The following is a 14,569-nucleotide window of genomic DNA, read 5'->3' on the forward strand; positions in this document are numbered from 1 at the left end:
GCACGGTCCTTGCTGTAGCCCCTTTTGGCATTGAAGCCTTAGACTCAAGGAATAGTTTCGGTTGTGTTTTAGGTCTGCTACACTTTTCTGGCGAGTTCAATGTCAGGCTTTGATAGTGAAAGCAAAGCATTAAAGCCCGACATGTACCTACTCCCAGGCCAAATCGGGGGGCATCCATCCTTCAGTTCAGTGCCCCTTTGTCTTTTCAGTCCCTGTTTCCAAAGCCAGGCTTTGCCCTGAACAGGCTGTTTTAAGTTCTGTTTGCATAGCTTAGTGTCAGCACTCATGGAAACAGGGAGGGAGGGAGCAGACAAACGGAAAGAAGTAATCTGGACCACCTGGTGTTAGAGAGGGCAAGTGGTGAGTGGAGAAAGTTTGTTTCTCGTGACTAGGTGTAGCCTCTGAGCAGCGTCTGATGGTGGCCTGAGTCTAAAGACTAATGATGTTGAAAGTATGCATCATCACTGGTGACGAAATTTCACTGCCTTTTTGGTTACTTTCAATAAACCACACAGACCCACTGTGGATTTCACTCTGCATCAGGGGAGGTGTGAGCATGCGTGCATGGCGGGCGGGGAGGGCCAATAAGGAAGCAGCGCGGTGGGACCTGCCTCCATATACTTTGTCTGCAGCATCATTGCTGTTCTAGGACAAAAACCAGGCCTCAGCCACAGCGCGGGTGCTGGTTGAAGGCTCACTTTTACCGTGACTTTGTGCTACGTCATCACAAACAACCCCAGACTTGCTTCTGTTCCTTTGCACTGAGGTGGCTTCTGGGGGTATCATGATTCTGCTCCACAGATGTGGGCGATGCTAAGAAACCAGGGGTGTCGCGTCTTTAGCCCAGCGGCTGTACGGCTAGGGATTGGCCTACAGAAATGATGGGATCACTACCCACAGATGTTAAAATTATCTCAATGTCCAGCAATAGGAGATCAGTGAAATGAATTTGATTAAATGCGTTTAAGAAATTCTCTGTGGCCATTAAAAATGATACAATTCTGTGTTTGTAGACCTAGAATATTTTCAAGAGTATTTTTAGGTGAAAAGAAAACAGGCTAAGGAATAGTACATGTCACGTATGCTCATTTTTGTCATCTGTCTATCTGTACCTAAGTGCGTAGGGAATATTCTGGAAAGATAGACACTGAAGACCTGGAAATGGTTATTTCTGGACAGTAAATTGTAGATAATTTTAACTTCATTTTTGCTTTTCAAATAATTGTCTATGATTAATAGTCATTAAACTGCTCATATGAGAAAAAATATGAAATTGTTTTTCAACAGAAATAGACTCTATAACTTTATGTTTGTTTTTAGAAATGCTACTTCCCTAAGTAACTAGAACAGATATAGAGAATTCTTCCCTCAATACCTCGTCTAAACATGTGTCTCGTATGGTTCTACCTTATATCATAAGATATACTGATCCCTTTTTTGGTTTGGACGTTATATTAATATTTAAGCATTATTTTTAAATGATACAGCTACTACTAAAAAATTCAGCATACTCATGCTAAAAGTCCTTGTATTTCCTTAAAATGTTTAATTATTTTCTCTTTTGTTGTCTTTTTCCTAAGCTGGTACATCCAATCAAACGGAGAGTCTTATCTTTTCGGTACTTTGCAGTAAGGTCGCCCCATGTTTGGCAGATATTAAGTGGAAATAGCACTGGTTGAGGGCTCACTGTTACCTGTGAAATGCTTTTGCTTTAGATGATGTCCGTCTCCAAAATAACCCTATGAGACAGAAATTACCCCGTTTTCAGAAGAATAAACAGAGATTCAGGAAAGTTAGGTGATTCTTAACGTCATATACTTAGTTAGCTATTGGCAAAGCCCAGATGCAGACCCAGGTCTGTTGGCTTTACATCCCATTTCTTTCCAGTGTTACCACACTGCCTTAAGACTAATAAAGGACTAACTACAGTTGGCAACTTCCCGTCAACAGCATGCAGTAGACTCTCTATGGAGGTCGTTCTTCCCATGAGCGTTCTGAGTTGCAAACGACAAAACATGCTTTAGTCAGGAATACTTCCCAGACTGCATTGTGGGACTGCCTACAGGTGGATTCTCACAGCACTTGTCAGAGGCACAAGCTTGATTCTGGGGTACTGCCCAGGTCACACTCTGTAGGACACCTGCGTGGTGACATATGAAGACTCCATGACTACAGTAATCCAGACAATGTGGTATTGACACAGGAATAGATAATTATATCAGTGGAATTAAGTAGAGAACCCAGAAATAGATTCATGCAAATATAGTCAGTAGATCTTTGACAGAGGACCAAAGGCAATTCATTGGAGAAAGGATAATCTTCTCAGCAAATGATCTGGGACAGCTGTCATCTGCATGCAAAAAAATAAAAATAAAATAAAATAAAATAAGATAAAATAAAAAATAGCGAATCCACACACAGACCACACACATTTCACAAAAATTAACTCAAAATCTATCATAGACCTAAACGTAAAATGCAAAGCTATTAAACTCCTAGAAGATGACATAGGAGAAAATCTAGATGATCTTGGGTTTGGAGATGATGCTCCTTAAAAGAAAAAATTAAGTTGGATTTCAGTAAAATGGGAACCCGTCTGTTCTGTGAGAGACACTGTACAGAGAATGAGAAGAAGAGCCACAGACTGGGAGAAAATATTTGCAAAATACTTACCTGATAAAAGACTGCTATCCAAACCATACACAGAACTCTTAAAGCTCAGCAGCAAGAAAACAATCTGATCAAATAACCTGGGCAAAGGATCTGAACAGACACTTCATCAAAGAAGATAGCCAGATGACAAAGAAGGGTGTTAAAAGGTAATTGATGTCATACCTCATCAGATAATTGCAAATTAAAATAACAATGAGACACCACTGCACCACCATTAGAATGGCAAAAATTCGAAACACTGACAACACCAAATGCTGGCAAGGATGTGGGTAATAGGAACGCTCGTTCACTGTTGGTTGGAAGACACAGAATGTTGCAGCCACTTTGGAAGCCAGTGTAGTGGTTCCTTACAAAGCTACACCTTGTCTCACCATGAGCTCCAGCAATCATGCTCCTTGGAATTTACCCAGAGGAGTTGAAAACTTATGCCCACAGGGAAACCTGCACGCAGATGTTTTAGCAGCTTTATTCATAGCAGCTCCAAGCTGAATCAAACAGCCCTTCTGTTTTTAGTTCTTAGAAGAATTAAATGACAAGAAATTATTTTCATTTATTTGATCAATAAATATTGAGTTCCTACATTATAGCCCCTGAGGACTCAATTGTGACACGTCCTCAGCTTTTATGGACATTGTTCTAGTAGAAAGAGAACAATATACAGATTATATACAGAGTATGAGTGCAAATAAAGCCGGTGACCAGGGTATATGAGTGACCATGACAGGCCTCTGATAAGACAATATTTCATCCATTTGTTTCTACAGTCAACATTGGGACCCATTCAGATTCAATCTGGTATGATAGGCCCTTTAAAGTACTGTGTGTAGACTCAGAATCCTTCTAGGTTCTGTGTAATAGATTATTGGCCTGTGGTACCAAGACTAAATATTGAGACTCTGTCATCAGTGATTCAATTTTTTTTCCCTTCTCTATCAGAAAAAAATATATTGGGAAAATTTTCAATAAAAAGTAAAATAAAAATCATTCTGGTCAGTCAGATTCTTAGGTAATCCACAACGCTCATGCACTAATTATTACATAATAAAGAGGTCTTGTATTTGTGACAGACCCTTTCATTGGGAAGATGAAAATGTCTTCCAGCTTTAGGTCAGAGGTGTCTAGCGACAGGCATACATCTTTCTCCTGGTACGTTAGATACGGGGAGGAGACCACGTATAGGGAAGCAGAGACTCATAGGTTCGGCTAACTCCAAAAAAGTCAATAATAATTATTCATAAAATATAAAATCATAACCTCGGATGAAAACCACGTGTTTGTTGCTCGTTTGTCACCAACTTCTCTGGCAGATGTGGTTCCAGTTTCAGAATGTTTGTGATGGTTTCAGTGTCTGTCTGTCTGATCAGAATCACTGCTGTTTGTTGAGTCCCTCCTGTGATCCAGACATTTGGCATGAGCTGTTTCTGATTCTGATGTCTGTGAGGTAGAGGTGACTTTGACCCTCTTTCATGTCACATCTTGTGGTGGCTGAGCCAGGATAAGGATAAGATGGATTGATCCGACTTGACAGCTCAGGGTTCCTGTTATAGAAGCAGCTTCTCAAGGAAAGGCCCCGTGGGATGGCTGCTGATGGCAGCCTCTGGTGCTGGCCAGGGCGTATTTTCCAGGCAGACCAGGTCTGACCATTCTCCACCGAGGAAATCCATTAATCCATAAATCCTCTCCACCACAGAGGATTTTAAGTTTATGGCAGACTCTGTGGCCAAAATGGCAATTTCTGAAAAATAAATAAATAGATAAATAAACTGCTCTACTTACCGATTTTAATTTCTTGGCAAAGTGAATAGCTTGACAGCTAAGAGAGGAGACACCTTTCTTCTTCCCAACCTTGCCTTGGCTGGGGAGTTGGTTACTTTGACTCTGTTGCCCTCTCTTTTCAGATTCCCCATTGATCTGTGAACAATGAGCCATGTGGCCAATGCTATTTTAAAGCAACTTCTGTATAGTGCTCAAATTGCAACATTTCCTCTGTCACGTTGAGCCTGTGGATTCCTGGCCCTGAGTAATACATACTGATAGAGCCCAGAGCAGTGGTTTTTAACCTTTTGATAACCACAGACCTGTTTAGAAATTTCTTTCACTTATTTTTGGGTGGTTGTGGACTTTTTAGAAAGGACCAAAGATGAGTATGAACCGCCCCAATGAGAAAGTGCCTGCCTGTTAATACCACATGCTTTCACTGGCAAAGAAAAGTAAATAAAGGAGCTATACGCGATACAGGGACCTTGAAAGGTGAGACACTAGCTCTTACTGGAGTTCCCTCTCACCCTGCCTGCCTGCCCATGAACTTGATGCCTTCCTGGGGGAATTCTTGGAGGTGTTTTGGTATACTTCTTCAGTCTTTTTTCTCCCTTTGCATTTTTGTATGGTTGACAGTCTATTGAACATAACTGGTCTTAATATTGCATACCAATCAGGGATGGACCCAGGGGTCAGCCATCTTTTTCTGTCCAGGACCAGATGGTAAATATTTTAGGCCTTGAAGACCATGTAACTCATCAGTTTTGCTGTTGTAGGGTGCAAACAGCCATGAGTGATATGTGAGCAAATGGGCTTTCATGTGTTCCAATGCAACCTGATGTGTAAAATGAGATGGGTGCGTTGTGTGACCTCTGGGCTACGCTACTCAAATGGACTTACTCATAATAGCAGTTACAGGTAATATCTGTCTAGCAGAGTTCCTTAGAATGCAATAATGAAAAAACCCAGTTACTCAAATCATTGCATACGCTTTTATAGGTTTGACTATCATTAGGCAAAGTCCATGGCAGTGAAATAGCTTGTTTCATCATAATTTTGGTCTTTTAAGAAAAATTCGTTTGTTCAAAAACGATTTGGTGAGTGACTACTACATCGCAGGCCTTCTGTTAGTTAGTACCGGGGACCCAGACAGCATGAGTTTAGCGTCCATCCTCCCAAGGAGCCTGCCATCTAGTGGGAGACTCAGCTGTCTAATTGGCAGGGGAATAAAATGAGATTCGAGGTGGAACAGTGTGGGGACACAGTTTCCTGGGGGCAGAGGATGACACAACGTACTTTTATCTAGAGAATGCCGGAAAGGCGTGGGAAGCCGAGCGGTTTGCAAGTTACTAGGTGGGGAGCTGGGATGGGCGTTCCAGGTAAAGGAAGCAATATGTGGGGTGTCTAAAAGAGGACGTGTGCTTGGTCGGCTGCACACAGGGCTGTTACGGCGAGAGGGCTGGGAGCATGTGCGTGCATGCGGGGAGGAGAGTCTGAAAGGAAAAGCCGGGTGAGATCCTGGCTAGCTTCATATATGGCCGTGAGAGACTGGAAATAAATCCTGTAGACAGTGGGAGTTAGCACAGAGGTGTAATGACCGCTCGGCAGGGAAGCAGGATGATAAGATTAGGGCTTTAGAATGATTACTTCACAAAGTTGTGGAGAACACATGGGACAGGGAGGAGAGTCAGGACTGGGAAACTGGTTGGTCTGCTGCAGCCGTCCTACCAAGGGGTGACGAGGGCCATGTGGAAAGAGAGGTGGAGACAGACGTACTGCAGAGCTGCTTACAAGGTACACTCAGCACAGCTCGGTGGAGAGCGCCATATGGGTGAGTCAGCCATGAGTCCATGGCGACCCCAGCTATCTGTATTTGGAAATTGGATGGAAGAGAGCATATGACTCCAAGTCGAGGAGTCATAGGCGGAGAAGCACCTTGAGTGGAAAGACGTGTTCAGAGTTGAAGCACTGATGGTGCAGCCAGCTGGAGAAAACCAAGCAGCCATTCTCAAGTTCTGGCTGGAAAAGCGACTGCCATTCATGAAACATCTCTTAGAAGTTAAGGTGTCATTTTTATGGCAACATAGGAGTTTATTTTCATATCCCTGATAGCAATGGCAAAAACTTTTAGCTACACACATAATTAATAAATACATTTTATAGATATCGATGAAAAACAAGACAAAAAAAAAAATCAAAACACAAAACACAGAAACCCCCAAACAATGGCTGACGGTGCCAGAAGGCCTGCAGTGCGCCTGATGCTGACACCCTGCTGGAGGCATCGCCGAGTGACACTGCTGTCCCCCTTGGGCAGACTACACGGCGTGTGTAACGAGAGCTAGAAGGTGGTCATGTAGGACTTTGCTCAGTAATTTTAGTCCTGGTTCTTCAAGGGAAATGATTCAGTGTCATTAACGAAAGTTTCCCTTCTCGATGTGATCTATAAAACAACCAGTTAAAAGGGAATGGTTTAGTGTGTGTGTGTGTGTTTGTGTTTCTACTCAGAGTAGAAAAGAACACAAAGACTGTGAAGAAACATGGGGAGACGTTTACATCGATGTGAAAATACTGTGTATAATTGTCTCAACGATGCAAACACGTACACCACCAGCGCCTCACTGGAAAAGTATTCAAAATGAAAACTGTCAGAATGGTAAGAGTATAGATAATTTTCTTTCTCTTTTTTTTCCAAGTGAAGTTGACGTCAGTACCGTTTTCCAGAAGCCTTTGAAAAGGTGTATGTTAAGTGGCAGTAAAGCAAACATGCGTGTAGGCATGCTCCAAACACTGCAATCCAAATGTTTCCTGAATACCTGGGGAAGGTCCTAGGTAGAAGAGGGACGTGAGAAGAAAAAGAGGCTGAGGAAGGGGGAGTTCAGGGTGGCAGCTCCCCCCCTGCCCCACCCCTGCCCTGGGAGTCTCTGTGGATGGCACTGGGCACTCGTGATCCATGCTGGTGGAAGCTTCATGTCACAGCGGGTGTTACATGAGGTGACCACCCCACCTCATTTCCTTTCCACTGTCCCTTGCTGAGCCATGACACTGACATGGCCTGGGGCATGCCTGCAGTGGAAGATTTGAATTGAGACTGGTGGCAGGAGATGAGACGGCGATGCTTCTTTCATGCACACACTTGGTTTCACTGACACATTAACCACAGGTGAGGAGGAAAACGCCACAAGGTGTGGGGTTGCTGTGAGTGGGGGCAGAGGAACTTAAAAAAAAAAAAAGACATCAGCGTTGCAAAGACTTTCCGCGATTCCACACCCACCTCGAAAGCCCCGTCCTACCACAGGAAGTGCGCTGACCATTGGAGGCATAAAAGAGGCATCAAAGAGGCATGAAAGAGGCATAAAAGAGACCTGAGAGTGGCAGTACTCACCCTCTCTGCTCAGCCTGTCAGAACCTCAGCCATGAGAACCGTCGTCCTGGCCTTGCTCGCGATCTGCTGCCTCACCGCGTATGTGGTGGAAGGTGAGTCGGGGGTCGCTCATGAGATGGGAACAGGGATGCAGGCAGGTGGGCGTACTCTTTGGCTGTGACTTTCTCCCGAGCAAAATGGGAATGATAATTTTGACTCGGGGGGATCTTGTCGATTCCAAAGACAGAACATGGTTAGAATCTGGATTCCTACTTTTCATCATTGGGTGATTTGGGGTAAATCTCTTTACCTCTCTGAGTCTACGATTCCTTATGTATAAGTTGAACATGGAACAGGTATTCTTACCTGGGGTTAAAATGAAATGAATCTTAGGATCCCTTACCAGATTTCCTATAAGTAGTCATTTCTTGGTTACTGTTAGCTGTGGAATGGCGGTGACGATTTTATATGCCTCTGTAGCTTTTGCCCATTAATATTGATCTTGATAAATTCTCCAGATACGTGAGAGCTCACTCACAACGTGGGGGTGAGCTAGAGGGTGTAGATTCTGAAGTCAGTCCATGTTTTCTATTAAAACTGACTGGAAGCTCATCCCTTCCTACCAGGCAATCAATATTACCTTCAAGTGAGAGGGAGAATCTATGATTGCTGCTCCGAATTGTTCCGTTTATGGTGAACTTCTTGAGTTTATAAGAGGCTAGTGATAATTGCTAACAAATAGATCGGTGACTTATACACAGTGAGATAAACTTAGGAGGCACCGGATGCCTCTCAGGTCTACTGAGCCTCGCCTGGGCTTTCCGCCCTTATTTCCTGAAGGATTATTTTTCTAACCCGTTGGACTTTATTTCTCCTTGTGTCTCTGGCAGCAACAGAGACTATCCTTTGGGGGTAATTCATGTCACCATGAACTCCCCTCTCAACAGCCTAATTTGCAGACTTATAACCTACTTAACCTGACCACGGATCCCAAGTGTGGCCGTGAATACAGGAGGCAAAGGCTGGGACTCCCTGAAATTGCTGAATAAAAAGTATTGATGAGACAGCAAAGTTTGAGGCTACTAACTGAGGCAGTGTGGCTGGCATTCGGCTGACACGGGAGGCATGCCATTTGGTGGAGACCCAGATTTGGGGAGGGGAAATGATGTGCACAGACCCCGAGGACACTGCTGGGCTCTGATTCCCGAGCTTTCTACCTAAATGACCTCCCCGAGTCCCCCTGGGCTTAGCTTCTTACATGTAACAACAGGGCAAAGCAATCTGGGCTTTGACTCAGCTCTGCAACGTGTGTGCCGGTGGTGATGTCTGTGCCGCTGCCACAGACACATGCACGTTGCTGAGAGTCGGAAGGTTCGGGGGTTTAGGCTCCTGTAGGATACTCTGGATCTCGGGAATCCATGTTGGATGCTTCCCAGAGAAAAATGTTGTTTCTTAAGTAGTGAGAGAAACGGAGAAAGGACAAGCAGACTCCCCTCTTTCAGTAGGTTCAGAGAGAGTTCAGCGTTGGCAATAAACTGGCACAGACGGAGGGTAAAGACTGTGCCAACTGGGTATGGAGAGTGACGGGAAGACAGGTGAAGAGCAGCAAGGCTAGCAAACACCTTTTGTGTGGTTTCGTGTTTGAAAAGAGCCTCACTTTTCCCAGCAACACTAGCTGTTTCTTTGGAAGCTTCTGAGCTGAATACTTCTCTTCTGCTTAGGAGAAAAATTGGCACTTAGAAACCTTGATTAGGTTTTACCAAACCCTTAATGTGATCAACTCTCCCAAGTTGTTTTTCCTTCTCCGATGTAGGGTGGTTCCCTAGCCGGGGAAATGTGTACTTCCCCTCGGGCCATTGCCAGTGAGGATGGATACTTTATGAACTAGCACCTTTCTACAGCTCACCTTTACCATGGGACATGAGAACACATTTATTTATTCAGTCAAAACCAATACTTGACATTCCCTTCCCCAAATTACCCTTTATCACATCACCCTTGTTATTTTATTTATAGCACTGCAATGTTTATACTATGTGGAATTACGTTTTGTATTTATTTGTCTGCTTGGCTTTCTTCACCAGGCGTGGGGAGTGAAGGCGTGGAAAAGGAAATCTGTATGAGTCTAACCACCCGGCGACTGCCCGTGAAAATCATCAAGAAATACGAATTCAGGGAAGGCCCCATGAGAGCAGTGGTGTAAGTTGGTCTCCCCAAAGCTGGGCTGGGTAGAGCACCGTAGGTAGACATGCTCCTCAGGGATAAGTCAACATGGAGGGAGAGCTCAGCTTAACCAGCAGCCCCTTTGTTTGTCCATAGGGACCATGCCTTAGGTAGCACTAAATGATGATTGTCATATAAATTTGGAAACTAAATAAAGAATATTATCCTCCCTTCTGATTGGCTTAGCAGAAGAATCTGACTGGGAACCAGATGAACGCTGTGGTCAGTTCTGAGGGTTAGGTTTAGAGGTGGCTGGCTCAGATCGGGATTTGACCATATGGCCACGCTGATGTGAAGTCCTTCCCTCCCCTCCCTCCCCTCCCCTCTGCTCCCCTCCCTTCTCTTCCCCTCCCCTCCCCCTTCCTGTCCTCTCCCTTCATACGGTGTTTTGGAGTAAAGGATGCCATGTTTTATCAGTCGCCACATCTCAAGAAAATGTGTCAAAAACTAGCCTGCGTGGTACCATTCTCTTTCCAGGATCCCATTTTCAGAATAGCAGCTCTTCTCAACACATAACTGCCACTTTACCCGAGGAAATTCAGACAGGGAAGTCACCTTTTGTACAGAAAATAAGACGAGTATGTTTAGACTTGAAAAGGAAGACGGCAGGTAGGCGCTGGGATAGATGTCGCCAAGCGTCCAGTTTAGTTCCCACATTTGGCAGCTCTAATGAGAAGGGGAGTCTGGGAAGCATGGTGAACAGAAGAGCTGGGTATTAATTACCTGGAGGGTTTTCTCCTTTATGTTAAAATAGATGACAGAAGGAGGTTTTCGTATATGGCCTCGTGGTGCTGAAAGACCATTTTGTCCCGTGATTTCTGCACAAGAGCTCTTATATTTGGTCTGATCTTAACTCCTGCTCCCAAGGCTTTGAGGGTGTGACTAACTTCCCCTGTCTTTTACTTGCCTTGCAGATTTATTACCAGACGTGGCTTTAAGATCTGTGCCAATCCACAAGCTGACTGGGTGAAGAAAGCCGTTGAACATGTAGACAACAGAAGTAGCACGAACCAGACCAAGCCTACAGGACCCCAGCAATCCACCAATACACCTTCTGTGTAGTTTCATGTTTGACAAAAGCCTCACTGAGTGGGTAGTGGCCTTCCGGCTCCCTGTCCCCTCACCAGCCAGCCAGCTGATTTCCCTTTACGAGCTCATGGACTAATTAAATTATACTCACGTTTCCTGCCAATGCTGCATGTGTCAAATTATTTTCTTGTATTTTTACTTTTCATGTCTTTCATCTTCATTTAGATGCTCTAATTAATAAATATTTATTATTAAGACGAGTCCCACCGTCTATTCATTGCCGATTGGGAAAGGTAATGTATCATTTATGTTCCGTTTCTGTCCCAACTGTATCTCCCTTTGATGGTATCCATGAGGGGAGAGGTTTGGGGCAGTATTTATCAGAGATGCGAGCTGTATGCATTGTTCTTAGGTTCCAGGTTGAAATGGTTCTCTACCCGTGAGTCACAGGTGACAACTGTGACAGGGCCAACAATTTAAGATCTAGTTCAACCTGTCTTCATAAGGCAGTTCTGTTTATGGAATAAGGGAGGAAATCCAACTGTCTTCGGGTTTCCGTTCTGAGTGCCCACTACTCAAAAAGTGGCTTTATTCAAGTTTGATCTCAAACGTCTCCTACCTCTTGTGTTTCATTTCATCTCCCATGGAAGGAAAAAAAGGAGAGGGCTTGTCAATTCTTTTATCTGTCAAGGTAGCAAAGGTCAGACTTTTGGCAGAAAAGATGCTTTATTCAAATAAAAACCAATGCCCTTCGGACTGGGCTATTATCTTGCTGCCTTTCTGTGATTTCTGTAATTGTTGCTACTCTAGCTGTCATCCACATCATGCTTTTCTGCCAGTAAGCTTCTCTCACCCTACCTGTGTCGCCTGGAACATGTCTTGAATGGGATCACAATTTGCCGTCGAGTTTTAACTAAATGTCCATCTGGCCACCCAGACTTGGGCTGTCTTGCGTTGTCATTAGACATTAGATTGCTGATTTGGTTCATGTCGATGGTTCTCCTCTCCAGGTAGCTGGTGATGTACATAGATGTCCACTGCTCTCTGACTCTATATAGTCAGAACTGACCAGGGTTTGGTAGTTTCAAGGAAAGAGAAAATACCACGGTCTAGTTTCGAGGGGACACTCGGCAGTGCCAAGGTCTTTTCCAGGGTAGCTGAGGGCAGCCCGTTGTGAGTCATCTTCCTAGTGACCCCGAGTGGACACCTGCCTTAAAAGCTGCCTTCTCGCCGAGGGTGGGGCATTCTCATTGCAGTTTGCCCACAGTGAGATTCAAAGCTGGTCTTCAGGAAAATACACACTTGCTCAGAAGAAGTATGAGGGGTGAAGCAGAGCAGTCATACAAGATGAAAATAATGGTTTCCTGGTTGAACTTGGTATTTGTGTTTCCCAAATATCTCCTAGACCCTCAGTATTTTCATGAGGTAACGTGATATGTGGAAGCAAGTGGATGTGTGTATCCTGTTAACTTACCACATTATTGGAGATGACACTGTGTGACACCAGGGGTTTCAACCAAAGAGCGTGTGTGACTTTGAACTAACTGACTGGGTGTTTTGAATGCACGTAGGTAAGACCTGAGTCTACTAACGGTACCCTATGGTTTACTGGGTTTCCATTTAATTCAAAGAAAAAATTTAAGAAAAAGACCTGGAAATATTATTGTGTTAGTGGCTGTAATTCCTCCTTGATGTACCTGTGGCATCTCGTGTACTTACCTTTAACCTGAAACGTATCCATTTGTATGGAAATGGCTCGTTTGCCTATCTGTACCCCCCTTTGCCCCCTCCTGCAATTAGACCGGAAGCCGCTTGTGTGTATTATTATTTTTTATTTATCATACGTTTAAATTTATTGGGGTAACATTGGTTAATAATATATAAATTGCAGGTGTCCATGACCTTTGCAGGTGTCCGTGACCTTTGCAGGTGTCCATGACCTTTGTATACTTTAGTGTGTGCTCCTCACCCAGAGTCTGGCCTCCTTCCGTCACCATGTACGCGCCAGGAGCTGAAGCTGCAGCAACGAGCAGAACCCAAGTCCCCGCTTTCATGGAGCGCACGTGCGCTAACAGCGCCCTCTCTCTCTTTTTCCAGGAGTCTTCGTCTACTCGCTTGACCGACAGATGCCTGTTGTCAGCCTGGTGCAGCGGTCCAGGGACCCCGTTGGACATGGGGTGCAGTCGTGGCACCCGAGCCTGTCCGGACCTCCAGCGAGCTCACACAAGTAAGTGGACCATTCCGGCACAGTATCACGTGTGTGACCACAGGGGAAGTGGAGAGCGTGAGGTGTGGGCACACAGGAGCAAACCTGCCCAGGTCTTAGCACGTGTGGGGGTCAGGACAGCCTTCCCGTTGGAAATAGCTGGTACCCCGAGACCTGAAGGGGCATCAGAGTCACGCAGGGGCTTTTGGTGCGTTCCAGGCGGCACACGGAAACGACTGCAGGTGAGAGAAATTCAATGTGCTCAGGAACGAATGCAAGAAAAGTTGACCTTGAACGATGCAGGGGTTAGGGGCACTGACCCCCGTGCAGTCCAGAATCCACGTGTAACTTTTGACTCCCCCAAACTGAACTAATAGCCTGCTATACCAATCACGCAAACAGTTAACACGTGTTTTGTGTGTCATATGTATTATCCGCCGTATTCTTACAGTAAAGTAAGCTAGAGAATAGAAAGTGTTGAGAAAGCATAAGGAAAATACATTCACAGTACTTATTGAAAAGAATCCGAGTATAATTGGACCCGCACCGTTCAAACCCTTGTTGTTCTGGGGACAACTGTAGTTGAATGTGACCAAGGAACAAGGCGAAGGTTAGACAAGAAAGGGAGGGGCGAACGGCACAGATCAGGAGATGGAGGAGCTGTCACCAAGGGCCTTGTCTGCCAGATCGAGGAGGGTGCTCTTCATCTTAAAGACTGGGAATGACCCTGGTTGCCGGGTGGAGAATGGGGTGCAGAGGCTGAGATGGGGGCTGGGAAACCAAGCGGAGGTGGCACTGGACCTGGTGACTTTTGAACTTGGCCTGGCATGGTGGGGCCCGGTTTTCCTTTCCTCACGGGCCTTTTCCGCGTTGCTGGGGCTCCTGTTAGCGGGGACACAACTGCCTGCGGGTGGCTCAGCCGTACATGCCACATGCCTCAGGCAGCGAGTCCAGTCACGGGTCCGTGGCTGTGGGGCACCAGGGCTGGGATGGGCAAAAACTGCATTTATGGGACTGGCCTTCCCATTTGCGTTAGGTATTGGCTAAGCTAAGGCTGGACCTGGGGGACCAGGATTGGAGCCGACCACCACGAGGTAGGAGAAGGCCGAGTTGAGAAGCAGTGAACTTGACCTCAGTGGGGTTTTAGAGGCCCACAGACCAAGCCTTTTCTGATGTATTCAGTTTCCCGAGTACTTGTTGAGTGCCTGCAGATGGCAAGGGGCACAGGATCCAGTCTGCTGTCACCAAGCGCGTGATCTCGTGGGGAGACAGTCACCAAAGCCATTCCCATACAGGCGTTCCAAGTGGCTCAGCTC

At 45.3% G+C, this 14,569-nt stretch overlaps 1 protein-coding gene and 1 long non-coding RNA gene across 2 annotated transcripts in view; both read left to right on the forward strand.

Annotated features, from left to right (window-relative positions):
• Positions 1-14,569, forward strand: part of LOC141569387 (uncharacterized) — a 320,431-nt gene that overhangs the window by 79,459 nt on the left and 226,403 nt on the right. The window contains exon 2 of the long non-coding RNA XR_012493003.1: positions 13,145-13,274. This is a non-coding gene — a long non-coding RNA (uncharacterized LOC141569387). The remainder of the gene's footprint in view (positions 1-13,144; positions 13,275-14,569) is intronic.
• Positions 7,150-11,250, forward strand: XCL1 (X-C motif chemokine ligand 1). Its single transcript, XM_019747401.2, has 3 exons — positions 7,150-7,908; positions 9,880-9,994; positions 10,933-11,250. Exons 1-3 carry the CDS (start codon positions 7,848-7,850, stop codon positions 11,078-11,080), a joined length of 324 nt encoding a protein of 107 aa, XP_019602960.2. The 5' UTR covers positions 7,150-7,847; the 3' UTR covers positions 11,081-11,250.

This window comes from Rhinolophus sinicus, linkage group LG17 (genome assembly GCF_036562045.2).
Source record: "Rhinolophus sinicus isolate RSC01 linkage group LG17, ASM3656204v1, whole genome shotgun sequence".
Taxonomy (NCBI): domain Eukaryota; kingdom Metazoa; phylum Chordata; class Mammalia; order Chiroptera; family Rhinolophidae; genus Rhinolophus; species Rhinolophus sinicus.

Coding starts and splice junctions, on each gene's coding strand:
- XCL1 (XM_019747401.2), top strand. CDS start 7,848: ATGAGAACCGTCGTCCTGGCCTTGCTCGCGATCTGCTGCCTCACCGCG. Junction 7,909..9,879: donor CACCGCGTATGTGGTGGAAG/GTGAGTCGGGGG, acceptor TTTCTTCACCAG/GCGTGGGGAGTGAAGGCGTG. Junction 9,995..10,932: donor GGCCCCATGAGAGCAGTGGT/GTAAGTTGGTCT, acceptor CTTGCCTTGCAG/ATTTATTACCAGACGTGGCT.